This window comes from Eleutherodactylus coqui, chromosome 10, assembly GCF_035609145.1.
Source record: "Eleutherodactylus coqui strain aEleCoq1 chromosome 10, aEleCoq1.hap1, whole genome shotgun sequence".
Taxonomy (NCBI): Eukaryota; Metazoa; Chordata; class Amphibia; order Anura; family Eleutherodactylidae; genus Eleutherodactylus; species Eleutherodactylus coqui.
Window position 1 is genome coordinate 21337276 of NC_089846.1, and position 20624 is coordinate 21357899.

The following is a 20624-nucleotide window of genomic DNA, read 5'->3' on the forward strand; positions in this document are numbered from 1 at the left end:
GACGTGCAAGAAAAACGCAAGTGTGCAGGAGCCCCTACTCTACTTTTGGCCCCATTCGATTAGTAATCCGTGAACAAATCCAGATGGTTCCAAACAATTCACTTGATTTCCTGGTAGGTGTTCCCCTACCTTCTGGTTGGCTGTGTCCGCTGAAATTAATGCCATTTAATAGATGCATTAGAATGACTCCAATTCTGGGATTATCCCTCCTTTCTCTGAGCTCCTCCTCCTGCCCCTACTACTACTACTGTCTGAGGTTCTCATCTAAGCTGCAGTCCAGGATAAGTGCTCCTTCCAGCAGCTGAGATGGAAAACAAAGTATTCATGTCGTTTGTCTTCTACAGCACCCTCCTCATACTGAAAATGTACATCCTGGCTATAATCACAGGGCAGATTCGGCTACGGAAAAAAGTAAGTCACAGTTTGTCAAACTTCTGCAAATGCAGCCGTCAGCCGGGAAGGTAAATTAGGGCAAGCAGAATGGAAAAGGTTCAACTTTCTCTTGCAGCCTGTTTACTGCTAGTCTATCCTTGGGGGCTCGCAGTGAATGGTGGGTGGATATATTTCTGGTAGAGCAGCATGTGGTGAAATAGATCCTAAATAGCCTGGGGAAAATGGAATGCCTGCGTAGAATGTTTAGTTTCTACCGGCGAGTAAATGTTTAATGGTTTTGGGCTCAGTGACAGTTGTTAACATTAAAACATGAAAGGGAAATAGATGAAGTGTGATGAATGTGTGTGTGGGATAAGAAGCCTGGAAACGGAGTGAAAGCCTCCAGCAACCAGGTATGTTTTTCAGAAAGGGTGCCCCTCTTGTTGGTGGCTGTGTTTGGTATTGCAGCATTCAAGTAAAAGAGCTGAGCGACAATGTTTCTGGGAAAAAATGGCAAACTTTAATCTCAACTTTTAAAGTGCACATTGCACTTGTTTTATTAGAGAATAGCTTAACTAACAATCCCTCCAGGCACAGCACTGGTATGAGCAACTCCGATGACCGAAGACTATAAACCATGAGGGTTATTACTAATAGTGCAAACTTATGGCACATTTATACTGGGCTATTGGCTGAATAATCACCCAAAATGGCAACTTCAAACAATAGTACAGTGACTATAGCGCAGGGTTGATGACTGACTGCTCGTCAACCCTGCGACTACCAGGGTGTCAAGCAGTAAGCCGCTAGTTTAGTTTCGCCTTACCAGAAAGTCATTGGATCAAAAGCGCTGTGGAGGTAAAGAATGCTGTGCAGGCGGAAATCCACTTTGGAACTACAGCTGACTTTGCATCAAACTCCGCCCCAATGGTGTAAACGCTTTTAATTTAATTATTTTATTTTTTTTTGTCATTCTGTGGATTTTGATCCATTTCTGCTAAGTGTCAATATACTTTTTTACATGGAGCAACTATTAGGTGAAAAATCGTTTGCATAAGCAACTTTGACTGATAGTCGTCCCAGGTAAGTGCCGGAGCCAGCGGTGTACTGAGTGAGAAATCACTCATCCGTTGCTTCATTTCAGCTCAATGAAACAAAGCGACTGAGGAGCGACTTCTCACTCGGTGTAAACAGGCAGTGGTCTATATAGTAACTGCCTGTTCAGTGAATGGAGAGGCAGCCAGAAGAGACCTCCAGCGCACTCCACCTCCACTCGCTGAACACATATCGCTGCTGTGTGAAAGGGCAGGCACGACCGTCATCCCGTGAAAAGCAGCCTCAGGCTTCATTCACACGGGGCAGCCATAACCAAGTCATGGCTGCAACTCCCATTTTAACTCCCGCTCAGACGGCCAAGGCTGCGGCACATATACGCCGCAGCCTCGGGATACCATCAGCCGGGCAGTGGACGTTTAGCTGCGAAACTCTCTCCCACCTCCCTGCTCCGGCAGCTGTCATAGGCTCCCATAGGAGTATATGGCGGCCGCCGTATTTCAGTCAAAGATGGTTCCAGAACTAACTTTTCTGCTGGTGTAAAAACGTCCAGCCTGAATGCGCACCGTATGCGCTAGCTTTGCCAGCCAGATATGTTTATGCATCTGGAAGACGCCCATCTGAACTGATGCAATAGATGGGTAGCGTATATTGGCCGGCCGTGAAAACACTACTGATATACGCTTGTGTGAAAGAGCCGTAAGGCTTTATTCACACAAGCATTTTTACGCGGCTGAGTAGCTGCGTTTTCGTGCCCGGACGACCATCTGAGGTATTGGATTCCAATACATTTGTTCACATGGGTGATTTGGACTACGAACAATCGCCCCGCGTGGAAAAATGGCACATATGCGACCGACAGTGACAGGAGCTTCTGCACGCGGCTGGAAAAGATAGTTCAGGGTCTCTTTCGACCGATATACACTGGTAGATCCAATAGACTCCTATGGCAGCTGGAAAAATAGGGAAGGGGAGGCAGTTTAACATCGTCCAGCGCAGGAAAAAGCTTACAGGTGCCTCTATCTAGGCATTTGAAGTCATTCCGAGGATTCATGCCGAGCGAGGGATTTCCGGACTGCGGCATATTTTTTTGTTTTTTTTTCTCGCTAATACGTCGCACCTGGTCATGTGGATGAGAAAACGTTAATTAAGCTTGGGACTTGATGGCGTCATTTCTTCATTCACACACTTCTATGCCGCATTCGAGAGACTGTAAAAACACATACTCATGTGAAGGGGCCCTAAAACATAGTAAATGTGGCGTAACATATCTGGAAGTATTGTGGTACAATTTGTGTCAGAAAGCTGTTGAATCCTGCCTACTACACCTGTGGGTCAGCAGTGGGTGAACTCAAAATTGTGTCCCCCCTCCCCCCTTCTCATTTATATAATGGAAGCCGTTCTGATTGAAACATTGCAGAACTGCCAATCCCCTAACATAATTAAAGGGGCTGTATGCCTTGGACATTCCCAATTTGTTAGCTTACATGATGTACTACCGCTTGAAACATGAGGGATCACCTGTAATCTATGCAAGGGAATCTGGCTAGTGTTCATGTTACCTACAGTGCCCCCCACGGGAGATTCCCTTTATTGTGGTCAAAGCTATCCAACTCCTGTCCTGAACATTGCAGTTATAGAGGGTCTGAAAATACGACCTGAAGGTTACGAGTTCAATCCCCGCGTGGTTCAAGTAGCTGGCTGAAGTTTGACACATCCTTCCGAGGTCGGTAAAATGGGTACCCGATTTTTATGGTGGGTTATAAGTAAATTACCTGAAAGCGCTGTGGAATAAGTTGGCATTATACAAATACCAAGATTTTTATTTTTTTTTTGTATTTGAGGGTATGATTCCATGTAGTGGTTGCACATAGCAGCTCTACAATCTCGGGGTATGGACCCACATAGCAGTAGCGATGTGGCCAAACACCCTTTTGATGATGCAGATCTGTGCGGCTTGCCAATGAATTAAAAAGGTTGTCTAACTTCAAATTAAGTCTTTAGAGCTAAATGGGTTAAAAACAAATGGTGCTGCTGCACTGTAATTCTCCTGTTCCAAAACTCTCGCCTCATGGGGCTCAGAATGCGAGCACTGATGCCAGGAGAACTGGTGGTGACACTGCTGCCTCTGATTGGCAGACAGCAGTCACCTGACTTCTGCTATCAACAGGCTGCAAGAATCAGGGGTCTGGATCATGAAGGAGGGTAATTTTCAGTAGTATTAACCCATTTGGTTCTGAGTTTTAAAATCTTAACTTTAACCGGACAACCCCTTTAAGTGTTCATAAATTGTTAATAGCTGCATGGTTTTAGGCAAACTACATAGTCGTTCACAACTTGCAGCTAATGAACACTTAAAGGGGATCTGTCACCATCTTTTTACAGCCCTCACTAAGAGGACCATAAGGTAGTGCCCATCACACACAGCAGACATATCCTTGTAATCTGTGTATCTGTGCAGTAGTTTAGGAGAAACTTCCACTTTATTACTAGCAGTAGACACAGAACTAGTCCTGTATATTCATGAGCTGCAGGCTAGCCACACCCAACTCTCCCTCCAGCCAATGATTGACAGTTGCCTCTCTATGCAGTAATAGGCAGACAGCTGTCAATCAGTGGCTGGAGGGTGGGATTGGGTGTGACTAGCCTGAAGCTGTAAGTAGTCCTCTGCATGTGCTGCTACTGATAAAATGGAAGTTTTTCCTAAATATTGCAGGGATCCTCACAGCATGCATATCGCCGTAATCGGAGTGACTGTCACTATCTTGTGGTGTCATCAGTGTCGCAAAAATATGGTTGGACTCTCTTTAATTAAGCTGCGTGTGCCCGCACTACTGGTGGGGTTGTCTGCCTCAGTGCGGCTGCTACATGGGACCATACTCTGAGACTGTAGAATATGTTGCCCCAGCTGCTGTCATATGCTTCTCAGTCTTGATTACAGGCTTTTCTAAAAAGGCATAGAACGTGTAGCCACTAAGCACTATAACGCCAATGAAGGATGTTTAGAGTAATTGGCAGGCTGGGTACACCTGTTCAATTACCTCAAATATCAACGTGGAGACAGGAATATCCAAATTTTGATAGGCTTTTGAGTATCATTCTTGGAAATGATAGGTCTACAGCACTCGCCATACGTCTACCTGGTGCAAACTGAACCATCAATATATTAAAACCACATAGTAGTAAAATAACCAAGACTACTCGGATACTGTTGAGGACATCTAGAGCTGCCATTGACCAAATGATAGAGATGAACATCTAAAAAGTGAAGTAGCTCTAGGTCCACGGCGAGTCAACTTCTAGTGCATTCTATGTAGTCTCAAATATCTTCTGACTTGCTGAGGCAGTAGCATGAAAACCTCATCTGTCTGCTGCACCTGGGATACCGATCAGTGTGCAAAATACATGCCCTGGAGGCATAGTACTGGGTAGGGGCAAGGGGCAAGGTCTATGGAGAAGTGAGTCAGTCTCTGGTAATGCATGCATCTTCACACTTCATTAGACCTACGTTGACTCTTAAGGACTAGTCAAAGCAGGATGCAATGTCTGAGGAGTTGGATATGGTGATGGGTACATTAACGAAACATTCAATTTCTCCCCCATATATATTTTTAAGCAAAACAAATCAACATGGTAGACATTACGGATAATGAAGCATGGCATAGCCTTTGCCAAGTGCACATTCAGCTCAATGCCAGTTCAGCTTTGAGCTAAGTAACTTGAACCAGACTGGTTTCTAGGTCCATGCTGTCTGACATTACTAAGGTGTGTGTAATTCAGAACTAGCAGTGTACACCTGTTTCTAATATGCAGGTTGACATCCCTTCCTTCAGTCTGCAATCTGTCAAAGGCTAAAGGCTGGCATCTGGTTGAACGAACACTTTTTTTCCCCCCCGGTCATTGCCCCATGTAAACATGCCCAACTATTGAATGACAAATGATAAAATGCTCGTTTGTCACATCTTTAATGACTTCATTTAAAGACTTCTCCAGAGCAGCACCAGTACTCTGGAACGCGCTATCCAAACTCTGACACGCAAAACTTCAGATGGGCTCTAAACACTTCTCTTCAGAAAAGCATACCATATCCCCTAAACCTGGCTTGCCGTGCTTTTCTTTTGTTTCCTGTGTCTCTAATGGTCAGCACATGACATCAAGTTCTGACCATAAGAGAAGCAGGAAGAGGAGTGCGGTGCTCCCATTGACTTTAATGGGAGTGAAGCCAGAACTCCCATTTCCTGCAGTGACCACTGATGACTGTCTGGCCTGCTGATGGATGAGAGTCCCAAGCAGAAGACTCCTGTCCATCAACTACTGATGGATTGGTAATCAGTTACAGCCCGGAATACCCCTTTAAACTGTCCAATCGTATTGTAACACATCTTATTTTGCTGATAAGGTTTAACTAACCGCATGAACTTGTGCATATTTTTATCTAGTCCTATATCCTGTCACACTTCCTGTCTTCCACCTAAAATGTGTGAATCTGTTAAAGATCAGTTGAGATATCTTATCAACTTCTGTTAAATCATCATGATAAAAGAGAAGTGTTAAGACGCTTAAAGTGTAAGAATAAATATTCTCCTACTGCAATGTTGTAATTATGAGCGAAAACCTTTTGGGAAAAGCATCTCCAGTCTTCTCATATGCCCTTTTCACAGGGAAGGTAAAATCCCTTTTGTGCAAGCATTTGAGTCATGCCTGGGTGACGACACATCGTGATTTCTTGGTGAGCTGTTTTTGCAGGGTGGTTTGCCACTGCCACCCCCCCCCCCTCCTCCTCCTCATCCCCCAGCAAGCTGGGTACTCATTTTACCGACCTTGTAAGGATGAAAGGCTGAGTCAACCTTGCATCGGCTACCTGAACCAAGTGGAGATTGAACCTGCAACCTTCAGGTTGTGAGCTAAGGACTGCATTTCTGCTGCCATAACACTTTGTGCCAGATGGGTCGGGAGGGGAGATGACTGTTTTTGCAGGGTGGTTTGCCATTGCCTTCCCCAATCTTAGGAGTCATTCATGATTTGGTGCTTGCACCAGGGGACTTTACCTTTCACAAGTACCTTAAGGGCTAATGCCCACGCCCGGATTTCTGCGCTGTTGTACGCGGTGGAAATCTGCGGCGTTATCCCGCAGCTATTAGGTTTTATTGAACCTAATGGCTCAATGTTCACGCTGCAGAGTTCCATTGCGGTATTCCGCAGCGTGAAATAAACCACGGCATGTTCTAAATGCCGCAGCAATACGTAACACGGCGTAGTATTGCGTGAATACATGTCCCCGTCCATCGCCGGCCGCGTAATTTGACACTGCCGGCGCATCATGCGCTGAACTGCACATGCGCGCCGGCCGTCCATGCGGAGAATTCGGAGTGGTAAGTATGGCGTTTGGGGGGAGGGGGTAGACTCCGCTGGCGGAGTCCAACACGGCCGTGGGCATGAGTCCTAATAGTGAGCTTTTCAGAAACTTTTTATTGCAAAGTGTATTTGTTTAATCTGATGTCTTGCTCCCATTATGCCAGAGAATGAGGCAGAGATTAAAAGGAACCTGTCAACATGTTTGAGCCCCATAAACTATATTATGGGGCTCAAAGGTGATGGAACAGGGAGCTGTGTGTAACTCACTGAGTGTCCCTGCAAATTCGCCACTCGCACTCATGACTATTTTCAGCTGGCTGTGTGATCTCCCATTCATCTCTATGGCAGAGCACACAGCTGGCTGAAAAGTCACATTGTGTGTGTGCGTGGCAACTTAACAAAGACACAGTGCAGGAACGTGAAGCCAAGCGCGTATCGAACAGCTTCCCCGACTCCCCATCCCCTCTCCTCTGAGCCCCGTATTGTAGTTTATGGCGCTGAAGCGTGACGACCGGTTCCCTTTGAAATCCTTGGTGTTCTGGCAGGATGCTTCTCCTTTGTTCGTGGCCAGCGGCCACCACAGACGTCACTACAGGCGCCATAGCAAAACTCGCAACGTGTGAAAAGCTTCTAGTTTGTTTGCGTAACATGTTGAATACAAGACTATAAAAGTATATAATGTTGCATGATAAAACGGGCTGTGTAATGTTATCCGGGAAAGAGCTGATTATGAATTCTGTGTGGCTGAGATGATGTGAGAAAAAACAGATGTGCTGCAGGGAGTTCTGGATTTCGCTCTACTTATGACGCCTATAATAAAAACCACCTCCAAGACCTCGCCGGGTCTGCGCCGTCATAGTCTGTGATTTAACAATGTTGCAATATAAAAAAAAAAAAAAAAATTATATATATAATTTTTTTTTATTTATTGCATAGCCTCTTGCACGTAGGTGATTTGTGGGATATCCCTGAGGGCAGCTAGTAATGTCTTCTATGGCATTAACCCTTTCCAATCCACTGTCTGACGTCTAAAGATAGTCTGATTGAGGGCTGTACAGCTCCGATGTCGGAAGACGTCTGGCAGGGTATTCTTACTGTATATTACTGGCTGCTCTGTTGTCGGGGGGGCTTCTCCAGCATGCCCCATACCGCAGTATAGGCTCTAGCCAGCAGATGGTGCCGTTGTATAATGGCAGAAAGAGAAAAACCCCTAGGAAACCCTGAATCCAAAATTTGATTGCAAAGGGTTAAACAGATAACAGGAGTTGGTGTGCAAATCAAGGCACCATGGATGATCCTCAGTAGACATTGCAAAGTCAGGAAATTATGAGCAATTTGTATTTCTGTGACTGTTGGGTCACGTTGCATGTTATAACTGACCATAGTCACAGTCATCACTTGTGATGTTGCTATGTGACCTTGTAATCTTAGTGCGGCTGTGTAGCCCTAGCCTGTATATATCTAATTAACCTTTGCATCCATAGCGATGCTAACGGTGATCTGTCACGATTAGAGATGAGCGAGCGTACTTTGTTCGGGTGTTTTTGCACTCGAGCACCGCTTTTTCCGAGTAACTGACTACTCCGACGAAAAGATTCGGGGGGCGGCGTGGTGGCGCGGGGGGTAGCAGTGGGGAACTCTTCCCCCCCCCCCCCCCCCCCCCATCCCAGCGCCCACCAAAATCTTTTCGGCCGAGCAGTCAGTTACTCGGAAAAAGTGGTGTTCGAGTGCAAAAACACCCGAACCGAGTACGCTCGCTCATCTCTAGTCACGATGCTGACATGAAGTGATGACTATGGATGTGCCCCCAGTCTGTTTTCTTTTGGATATATTCTGAGACTTTGGATGATCTGGATCCGTCTCCTAATTAACGGCTGTGCAGGGAGAGCCTCCCCTTGGATAAGGGTTTGCTGTAGTGCTGCGGGTATCTATATATTGTTGGAAGTGTATGGATGTGCTTGGATACTTTAAAAGTTTTAGTGTTCACAAGTGCCAGATCCACCGTGGATTTTTCCACTGCAGAAAATCTGTAGTGAATCCTCACCAAATGGGTGGATTTTGCCACAAACTGCCCTCTTGTATGAAGGCGTGAAATCTGCAGTGTAAATTGAGGTAGTAGAGTATTGATGCAGTGTCAATGTACTCCTAGGGGCATGTTCACATGCAGCTGACTTGCTACAGGTTTTGATGCAGATCTGCTGCAGATGGGCACCAATATGTGTGACAAAACCCCCAATTGGGTGCATTTAGGCTGCTTTCACACAGCTGTGAAAATCGCACTAGACGCATGAATTTGAACCCCAGTCTTTTGAACGGGGTGGGGTCATATGAGCGAATTGGCGCATGGTGGTGTGGGGGGAAAAAAAGGTTGTATTGCCCATTGTTTTTGATGGGACAAGAAAACTCATTGCACAGTGTGCGCTGTGCATGCGAGTGTGATGCAAGGTTTCCCACTGAAAACAACGGGAAACACTTGCTAATTTGGAGAATCGCAACCTCACCAAAGTAATGAGATTATTTTTTTTTTATTTAAAGAACTCCTTGCACCCGCCAGTACATCGCACGATATCTGGTTGAGGTTTACTGCCCGATATCGCAGTTGGCCGTGTAGAAGGCCTTACTTGTGGTGGGTTCAGTGGGGATTCTCTGCAGCGGAAAAATCTGCAATGACTATGTACTAAAATCTGCAAAAAATAAACATAAATCCCCTTTGATGGTGACAAATGGTGCATAGAACCGGAGTTACTGTTTAACAACTAGTAAATCTTTACACAAGTCTCTCCTTCAAGTATTACTAAAAGTCAAAAGATTTTCTTCCAGTCAGGCTGCAAAAAGCTAAATTCTATTGAGCAGGAGGTCTGGATTTAAAGGGTGTTAATAATTTTGCAATACATCTGCACCCCTGAAGGACCAGGCTGTTTTTGTACCTTAAGGACTACTTTCACCACTTAGTACTCATTGAGCGCTGTGTACTCAGGAAAGGAGAAGGCAAAAGGGGTTAAAAACCACTCTTGCCTTCTTCGGGTTCTCAGCTGTGACTAACAGCTGACAACCCAATCTGCTTCTGATTGATTGCAGAACAGGGGCTGACTACACAGGGTTTGTTTGTAGTCTGTAACCACCATGGAGATGTATAGGTGTAGTACCCCAGAGTTAGGGTCCCACAGCACTTTAATAGCTACCTCAAGTGGTATGTATGTGTACTAACATTTAGTTATGTATATTGGCCCTAAATGGCTATGAAATGGTTAATATCTGGTGTCTTTACTAACTAACTCTGAATGACTACACAGAATGCACCCTAACTCACTGTTACCTGTCAATCACCCCTAGCCAGCACTGGGATTGAGTAAAAGAATTCCCCTTATCTCAGGACTGGATAGTGGGTCAGATATAAAAGACAGAGCGTGGGTGGGGTTAGAGAGTTTAGTCTAGTTGAGGCCAGTCCAGGAGAGGCCGAGTAGAGAGCACAGTAGAAGAGGATGTAGGAGAGTCCAGTCCAGTCCAGGCTAGGCTAGTTTGGGAGCCCAGCCTTGGAGGAAGTCTTGAAGAGGAGTCAGTCTGGGCAAGTAGTCCTGGAGTCAGCCCCCAGTCTGGGCAAGCTTGCCCTGGGGGATTATTGCCAGGGAAGGTCTGCTTGTCAACAGGAAGGAAATTGGCCACCGCAATCGTGTGTCTAACTTGTCCCTGTCCAGTCAGCAGCCTCAGTGTCTACAGAAGAGCCTGCACTGTAACACCCCCCCACCCCCATTCCTCCACAAATAACCCCCCCCCCCCCCCGGTGCACCAACTGCTTCACTTAGCCTGGCTACCTCATTTCTTCTTCCAATTGAGAAAAACAGAAGTGAATGTATAGTTACCCCCTGTTGGACGGTGTTCTGGTTTCCAAGCTCCAGTAAACTGTGTGCCTTCGGTTTTACTGATGCTCTCTTGGACTTGTTGTTTTATTTCGTCACTACCAAAATGCACTCCCTAAAAGGCACTGGTGTCACAATGGACCTTCCGCCAATTGTTATCGCCCGTGCATCACATGATGGCGTATATCGGTCGGCCATAAATAAACCATAAAGACAAGGGTGGCGCTATTTCTTGAAAGTGGTGGTGGTGGGCGGGGGGTGGAAGCAGACCTATATTCTAAAATCATATCTCTTGAAAAAACTGCTATAACTGACACTGATATTTTGATGTTTTCTACAACAGGCTTTTGCGAACCCTGAAGATGCCATGAGACATGGAGGTGTAGAGTTCTATCGTGAAGATCCTGATGTAGAACGTTATAGGAGGTATGTGTCCTATACAATAAGGGGTAACTGCTCTTCAAACAAAGGGTACAGACACACAAAAAACACTAGTGAAACGTTAGTGCCAAGATAGCATTAGTTAACCTTTGGGCTTGGGATAAACTTCTGTAACTATAGTTCTTCTGTGCCAGCTTTCTGATCCGCTAGTTGCAGATCCTGTTTTTGGCTATCCAAGATGGTCACCATGATATTCTAATTACCTAATGTGCTCTGCTCATGTGGGAAACTCTGGCCAATCAGATCAGGTATAGTGCTTTACTAACAAGCAAGACCGGGTTTGTCAGTGCAAAAGATTTTTCTTCTATAACATAGTGGGACACACAGATAAAACCGCTAGATGCGTTTCGGACGATAAACGGCCTTTCTCACCAGGTAGTCTAACACTACCAATGCACTCTAAGGACTAGTCAGTCTGAAAAGAGTGTCGGTCATCTTGGTTGGCCGAAAATAGGACCCGGAACTGGCAGACTGGCGGGCTGGCTAGAAGGTGACTTAAAGAGGTCTACAAATAAGGCTCAATCATTATATAACAAAGTTGTGTTCTTTGTTTGTTTGTTTTTTTTTTTGTTCTACTCTTTCAACTTCTCATTAGTCCTCGTATCTCTGCTTACTGTTGCCGAATGAAAACCTTCTTGTATGCATCTACAGGCTGAAAATCCATTCTGATCTAAACTTTTTCTCAGCTGATGGACCTGTTAATGTCAGTCTAAACAATCTTCTGAGCTAAATACATCAGCAGCACAGATCTTTCTCCTGCCCTGATAGTTCGCTACAGTGTGTCAGTGCAGGGAAAATGTATCATCCTGGAATTTGGGTTGTTCCTACCGACTGCACCACATATACACCTTCTGGCAGCTGCTTATTTCCCACAGGAACAAGAGATATATTTTAGCCAACCGCAACATGGCCGATCTGAAGTGTATGACCACCCTGGCTTACGCAATGGACTCTTGCGTGTGGAGTACAAATGCCCAGCTGGTATAATAGAAGGCCGTACAGCTATTCTATGCCTCACTAAATAATTGAAACCAGACCTGGTTACCCAGAGTGAACAATCGGAACTCTGCTTTCATTTTCTAAACATCTATGGGCAACAAGACTACCCATATCTTCTGGCATTGTTCCTTTCCTTGTTGATCCAGATAGTGCCGTATATTTGGTGACTGTGTCCGGTACTGCAGCTTGGCTCCAGCGACCAAGGTGCAGTACCAGGCACAGCCATAACCAGATGTTCTCATAACCATAATTCTCATTCATTGTGCAGTTGGGGCGTACATTTACAGTAAAAAAGATAGAGAAGTTCCTCTGATATTTTTCCAGCCACGGAAGTCTATGCCTGTGCCTGAGTTCAAAGAACAGATTTGTGTGTGCTTCCAGCCCTCTGAGACAAGGCCAGAGAGTTAAAGCTGAGTTGCCTGCAAAAGAGAAAATGCAGAGAAAACAAGAGGACTTTCAACCTCCTTCTCATGTGTCCACGATGCGTTATACCCTGAGGAGAAATTGTGTGGTGTTACTAGACAAGGTGAGTTGCCTAGTTTACACATTATTCAAGAAGACGTGGAAGACAAGATGGAGACCCAAGATGGCACCCAGTCTTCCTCCTTACTACAGAATCCCGCAAAACTTTCCTGCCACTCAGTTCCTGCTGTGGTTGAGGGAAAAGTTGGGGGGGGGGGGGGGGTCACACCCACCACAGAGCAACAGCTGTAGAGTGCTGAGGACTGCCCAGGGAAGGGGCCACTCGTGCTGGTGGGAGCCTACTGAAGTTACTGCAGAGTCCAGCGAGAGTACCCCTGTGAGCAAGATAACTGCAGAGGTGACCCGGGGTATTCCCACAGGCTACCCGCCGCCAAGACCCCGCTTCTACTGGGGTGACGAGCCTGGACTGATGGGATTGATGCCCCAACTTATCTCCGTTTCACCTTCACCAGAGAAAAGACTAAGGGCGCCTTCAAATCTAGACTCTATTTCTCCTGAGCATGCTTCGCCTTCCAATGTTCCTCTAGCAAGAGAAAGGCTCTGGAGTCTTCAAAGATACCAAGCAGGGGATGGATGTGTGGAAAGCCGTTATCCCCGTGGATCTTAATCCACCGTGACAACCAGGAGGTGAAGGACGTTTTACCTGCACACCTTCTGCCCTTCATCAGAGAGTTTGGTGACAGGGACTTTTCCTTCACTCTTGTGGAAGAGCAGTTAGAGCGACCAACATAGCCAATATGTGTTGTCTCTGCTACCGTATCCCAGGATAGACGTGCATTTTCCCCAGATTGTCTCGGACAATGCCTGTTCCAGACTGTACACTATATCAGAGGCGTGCACAGGAGAACTCTTGTCCTATGGCTCTTTCCATGCCGCGTTCAGTAGAGATTTGCAGTCAAGAACAGAGTGAATAATGGCAACAAGAGTTTTTGATGTCTCCACAGTGAGGAGAGGGTGGACTTGGGAAATGGTTTTTGAGGTGTAGGTGACATGAGGGAGCAAGTGACTCAATATTTGGAGTGAAGGGAAGCTCAAAGTCACGCTGCTGGTGAGTTATGAAGGTACCACAGCCTGAGATGGAATCTATGTATAGACATAAAATCTCCATGCTTCAGGATCTGGGGGTTTGGTAGTACAAGTCAGACCCAGTTGTTTGTGGTATTAGTTTAAGCTTTTATTAAAATACATACTATGCGTTTCGGCCTGTATAGACACCCTTTTCAAGTATACAGATCAAGGTATAACATCATATACTTATACATTAAAACAGTGTGACAACTCACATTGGGTCGTTCTGCATCAGACACCAGCCGGGATTCAGTGACGTCATGAGTGGGGGGGGGGGGGGGGGGGAATCCCTCTTTACCTAGGTTACGGGAGACGGGAGGTGGAATGTAACGTGCATTCCAGATGTTTTCCTGCTCTTGGTCATCTCTAGGCAGATAATTTTTCCCTTGGAGATGATCAGCTGATGGGTCAAAACCTTTGCTGTTCCTAGTCTCAGGCACAACTCTCTCTTGGCCAAAGCAGGAGCCACTAATCAAACCTCTGCCGAATGGAGCAGATACAAAAGTAGCTAAAATGAACAAAGCTCTGTATACACAACATTTTGGCCTACTGTCAGGTGCATATGCTCAGAATGTGCATGGCTGACGGATCCTATTTGGTGGAATCCATGCAACTCAAAGCCAGGCGGTGTTCTGAGGCTAAAGCCATGCACTCATACATCTTGTATTATAGCCTCTGCACACCACCTGGTCTTCTGTTGTATGGTGGTTGTGTGTGGCTTTGTGCCTTATTTATGGTTCTGTTATCCTGGTGCTGTCTACCTCTTTATTGATTTGTAGAATAGCATCCATCGTTCAGTGGGTTTTTTTGGTTGTGTGGTTTTTTTAATTTATTTTTTTTTCTATACACATATTTCGCACAGACGTGGTGGTAGTGGGAACCTACCTCCTAAATCCAAGCAGACCATAAATGTATACAGTTTCTTAGAAATGTTCAGCTAAAGATGACTTCCTTCAAATGGATAACAGCAGGCATCCAGATCAAAAGTCCCACCCTCGTCAGCACACCCGCTGGTGGAATGCCAAGCAACTAACCCTGAAGGTGTCGAACACACGCTGACACTTCCAAGTAGGTCTAACAGTGGAACGCATTGAAGATTGACTTGGGCTCACCCAGAAGTGCTCACACAAGGCATGCATTCCAATGATGGGACGCATCAAAAATAAACACAAGCACCATAAACGGAAGGGACGATGGATGGAATAAATACAATTCATAAAGTGCACAAGCCAATAAAATAAAGTATCAATGAAAATGAAATGTACAGAAAATGGATAAAAACACAGTGCCTGAGCACACCTAAGGTGAAGAATACTAAAAACCAGGTTAAGTATATAAACAAAAAGAGGCATATAAATGCTCATAAAACACAAGATCATGGGGTGATCACGGAATATATCCTAATATAAATAAAGCGATTGTACCACAACTGCAAGTTATCACTTATCCATAGGATAGGGGGTAACTCGCTGATAGATCGGGGTCTCACTGCTGAGACCCCCAGTGATCTCAAAAGACCCAAAAGGAATAACAGTGTGGATACAAGGGGATCAAATATGGAAATATAAAACAAAGTATTGTTACATAGAAACAGTTGTGCCTGCAGTAGAGAACCGTGCAGGCACAGCTGAAGCGCCCTCTTCAGTTATGCTGTTACAGTAGCTAGCTATAGATAGATGTTCAGCCCCGTCTTCACCTAGCTCCATAGCTGAAGAGGGGTTTTGTGCAAAAACTGTACAGAATAGGCTAATAACATATTGCCAAAAATACGTATCGCCTATTCTGTCCTTTTTTTTTTCTTTTTTTTTTTTCCCTTTTTTTTTTTTTTTTATTTTTTTATTATATATGAAGTGCAGTTACTCTTTAAATACTCTAGGTCCGTCAATGTCTGTGGATTAACAATTCATGTTGGCCAAAAAGTAACTTTTACCAATGTCAACACCCACAGCATGAAGCAATCCAAAACCAAGTTTTGTTTTTGCTAAAGCTTTAATCTACTCATGTCACTTGTTTGGCTATATACCCCGTTGATGGTAGTTGTGATGTCACTGACCAGTACCATAGTGTCTCCAAAGCTCATCTGTATGGAAGCAGAATGATTGCCATTGAATTTCTGCATTATTGTGTTAATTCCCACCTGCAGAACAGGGACCAAACACAGATGTCATAGAGACTAGTCTGACAGCTTGAGCATCCATGTTTGGCCCAACATCTCCTATTGGTGGTCGACCCACTGAATGTTTGTATGTTCAGTCTTTTGTTTCCCTGAAAGATGGTGCCAGGAGGAAACTACAATTGAAAATGAACTGTTGGGAAAAGGTGTATTTCCACTCTGCTCAGGGGTTTCATCTGGTACTATATTCAATACAATATTGTATGTATTTCATGGGGATAAACTGTAATACTGGGCACAGCCTTTGGACAAGAGTGGTGCTGTTCCTGGGGAAATAAAAGCAGTTTTTATTTTATATCTTTTTCTAATCCCATACAACCTCATTTTAGAAATCTTACTTAACAAAACTTACAGAACTTAACTCTTCAGCATAAAGCAATGTCTTGAGCTGCCTATCTAGAAAGGGGGCCCAAGTGCACTATATATTGATAGCAACAGGCACAGTGTGTTGGAGATCCTGGTTATGGAAGCTTTTCTTTTTCAGCATAAGTATTACACTTCACATGGTCTTGTAATGCAGATTTTGGTTTGATGCCACTAAGATGATGATGGACTCCTCCAGCAACATCTTTCAAGCATGCCTGCTTAAGCTTGGCACTTGTTGGCAGCATTAGGATAGTATCTTGGGCTTGGCTCCTTGTCCACACTGACTAAGAGGAGAGATATTTTTGCATAGAGAGGAAGATATAATAATGCGCTTGCTTCTGGCCAGGCCGTATAAGGGTGTATTAATGGGGGGATAGATTGCAGATGTTGCTATGTAATGCTGTTGCCTCAGTCACATCTCTCATCTACTTGTCAGCCTCCTCAGCTCCGACCATCGCGGCCCCGGCCAAGTCTGACCACAGTACTACTTTTCCTCTGCAATGGAAGTAAACTGCTGGCATAAACAGTCTGATGCTCTTCACACTTAAATAAAACAGAAGTTGAGGAGTTGTGCAAAAGAAAGTGACTCATGCCAACGTTTCCTACAAGACATGGGACATTCTCTGAATAGAGTTCACTAACAGGTTGTATACTAGTAATCGGTAAATTAAAGTTCAACTCTGACCTAAATGGCCATAGCTGAGAATAAAAGCTATATATTGAAAGGGTTTATAGACTTCTGCCCACTTTTTATACTCCAATGCACCTAAAATGAGAAAGGAAGAAAGTTAATTAAAGCAAATTACTAAAGAGATTTTCTGAGTAAAAAATAAACCTTAATGGGTGAGGTTACTGAAGTGAGAACATTGAATGGCAGAGCGGTTACGCATGCACGGTGCCACTTTATTCAACTACAATGGGGATGCTGGAGATGGCACTTGTACAGTAGTTGGCTATTTTAATCGGCCCCATTGAAATGAATGGAGTGGCAACCACACATGTGCGACCGCGGCTCCATTTCAATCTGACATTACTGCGGGGGTGGGGGGTAGGTGCAGTGAGGCCACAATTGTCGCAGTATAGGCATGTGGCACGGGTACTAGGACACAATGTGGACACCAGGCTTACAAAAATAATTTTAATGAATGAACTCTTAAGATGCAATGGCAAAGAAAGATTGTCACATACACAATTAGGCAGTTACTACGGAAACATCAGATGACCTAACTAATGTTAACGCTATTCCTACTTTTAGTTAAGGTCAAAGGGATTCTATACCCATCTTTTATTAATCAAAAAGTTCTAATGAAAGCATTTGGCACTGTTAGCCTGTAGAGTAAAATGTGATTGTTCCCAGCAAGAGAAACCAAGTAATCTTGTAGATATGATACCTTTTTAATGGCTAACAAAAATACATGATATAGCAAGCTTTCGAACCTCTCAGGGTCCTTCGTCGGGCATAATGAAATGTATCCGAAGAGGCAGGCATGTGTATGTGTGTAAAATATATATATATATATATATATATATATATATATATATTACACTCACACAGACATGGATGTGATTAATTTGCACCTAAAAGAACACCACAACAGGATGAGTAGAGAAATGAATACTTAGTCAACTGATAAAATGTGAAGGCTTCATGGTCCCTGAACTAGTGTTAGGGGGTCACCAGTCCTGTGTGTCATCTCTGTCAATTTCTCCAATAACCCATGAATCCTCTTGAAGAATTTAACCCTCTGTTGAAAATGTCAAAAGATGTAAGACCTGCTCACATGTACTGACCACAGACAGGATACACAACCCCAACACACAGCAGGACTATAAGATCCCTGGAACATTCACGTCCGATGTTGTGTAATGTCCTGTTGGGCCCCTTTATGTTGGAGAAAGAGGACAAAATAAAAGTGAGCATGAGATCATAACGCCACACAAAGAGACTGAATTGCCTGTGGTCAAGCCCTTTTCTAGTCACGGGCACAACATAGAACACATGAAAGTTATTATATTTAAAGGCAATTTCAAATCCCAAAGCCATAGAAGAATTTCAGAGTGCAAACTTTTAACAACTTTTGACACTTTCAATGGAGGGTTAAATTTAATAGGATTCATGCGTGACTGAGAAGTATGATAAATCTATAGCACAGATAACACTGCTGGCCTGGTGACCCCTTAACGCTAATTTATGGACCATAAATAAGAAATGGGGGTTTACCGCACTATCTGAACGTTAGATAAGAATTAGCCGATGACTTATTCAACTGATAGATGGGTATTCCTGCAGCAAGTTCAAGTTCCTGGCCCGTTTCCATTCACGTGTCTGTAATTTTATTGTTTACTCAAGCATGTGTTTTGCGATTGACAGGCCTGCTTAGTCGTTGAAGTTTGGTATTGTGTACACAAGTAGGTTTTTATCAAGGACCATCCTCTACTTACAGTTCTCCAGGTGTACTTGGTACGTCAGAAGCAAAGAAGTATCTAAGTCTGAAGGAAATGATTAATGCGAAGTGTTGCAAGAGCGTGTGTCTCTTCTTTCTGTTGTGGTTGCTTTACCTGCAGCCCTTGTGAGTCTGTAGTATTGCTTCCTCTGGTCTCTCTTGGCAGTGGTTCCTGACACTGGTCGTACAGGCAGCATCAGTCGGCACTCACAGGCTGCCGCTGTTCACCTGTGCCTATCTGCCCTGTTTCGCTACTGCATTGCATTGCTTTCCGTTTCTATATCGCAACTTCTCTCTGCCACCTAACACAGGCCTCAGACCCCAGAACATCTCCCTCTCTTAGGACTCATGGGCATATTGTCAATGCATATTACACATGTGTAATACACAATGCTAAAAGCCCATTGATTTCTATACTCCTTCTTCCCCCACCCCCGATGCGCATGGCCTATTTTGGTGCATATTATGCACCAATATAGGCTATGGGGATTTGACATGTATTGCAAATATGCATATTACATGCGTATTTGCTGTGTACTGCAAATTATGCTGGTGAAAAACATGTACATAATATGCAGTAACAATGCGCCTGTGTGAGTTAAGGTCCCTTTACACAGGATGACTGTTGGGCAAACGATGCCTGACACTTGTCTCTGTGCTCCTGCACGGGAGCTAGCAGTGCTGGCTCACACACAGAGCGGCCAGCAGGAGAGCAGGGCAGTGCAGGAGATTTCTCTCCTCTCGCTCCCCCACCTCTATTGAGATAACACAGCGGCTGTTCACTAGTGAACAGCAGCTGTTTAAACTATACGATGAGCTTCATCGCTGATCTTTTATGCAGCATAAACAATGAGCTCATCGCTCAGTTTAAACAGCTACCATTCAGTAGTGAACGGCCGCTGTGTTTTGTGAATGGAGGGGGGCGGGGGAGTGTGAAGAGAGAAATGTTTCTCTCCGGACGCATGCGGTTCTTGAGCGGCTTTCCATTGTCCCAGCCCATGGTTAGTGACTATGGGGAGCACCTCTGAAATGGGTAAGCCCAAGCAGGACAGTGGATCACCTTTCAGCCTCCCCCATGTCTCCCTCACTAACACTCTGCACTCCGGTCAGAACCGAACTCGGGACCTCACTCCTGAGCTCAGGACCTCACTCTCTCCAACCTTTTAGGACTCACATGTGACAACTCTTTTATACTGCGCACAGGACAAAATGATGCATTTTCCAGACATGACTAGACATTAACCCATTCATGCCTGCAAACTCTAATACACAACTCCAATTCACTCCACATACAAGACACTGCACAAGACAAACATAAAGCATGCGTTCTGAGGTGCTGAAGGGGACCCCTAAACCTGGGCCACTACAGATGTGCAGCCAATGCAATGACTGGCATAGTGCAGTGGCATCTGAGAAACGGCTGGATAAAAAAATTAGCCCAGCTGCCGTGTTTAATATGGATTGGAGAGGGGAAAGTCTGGTGCGGGGAAGGCCAATGAACATTGAGTTGCAGTAGTGGAGTTGGAAGTTGATGAGGGCAACGAGTGTCTTGATCGTGTCTGTGGTGAGGAACGGCTGGATTCTAGCAATATTTCTGAGGTGCAGGTGGCATGTTCGGGCCAGAGATTGGATGTGGGTGTAAGGGCTCCTACCCACTAGCTTTCCCCCCCCCCCCCCCCTCCCCAAAATGTCAGTGGGACTTTCTAATGTTAAAATTGTATCGCACAAAAATCGCAGCAACGCAAACATGCGAATATATATATTTTTTGGATTAGAGTCCCATTGACATTTGGAAAAAAAGCAACGAAATTGCAGCAGAAAAAAAAACGCTAGTGAGTAGGAGCCCTAAAGAAGTATCTGAAACGCCAATACCTGACTAAACCCTTCCTAATCTGTCACTGCTTTAGATAAGATTTTAACTATTACCCTCAGGCGTTTGAGCTCATGACTTTTTTGCAGCTTGGTCAAAAATCTGCAAATTCCATTTGTGCAACAGACGAATCCTGAAATAAC

The 20624-nt window shown here is 44.7% G+C and overlaps 1 protein-coding gene across 1 annotated transcript in view; it reads left to right on the forward strand.

The window, feature by feature from the left end:
• Window positions 1-236: 236 nt before the first annotated feature.
• Window positions 237-20624, forward strand: part of PTGES (prostaglandin E synthase) — a 39170-nt gene continuing 18782 nt past the window's right edge. The window contains exons 1-2 of the mRNA XM_066580514.1: window positions 237-411; window positions 10981-11063. Of these exons, the coding sequence (XP_066436611.1) occupies window positions 307-411; window positions 10981-11063 (188 nt within the window). The 5' untranslated portion in view covers window positions 237-306. The remainder of the gene's footprint in view (window positions 412-10980; window positions 11064-20624) is intronic.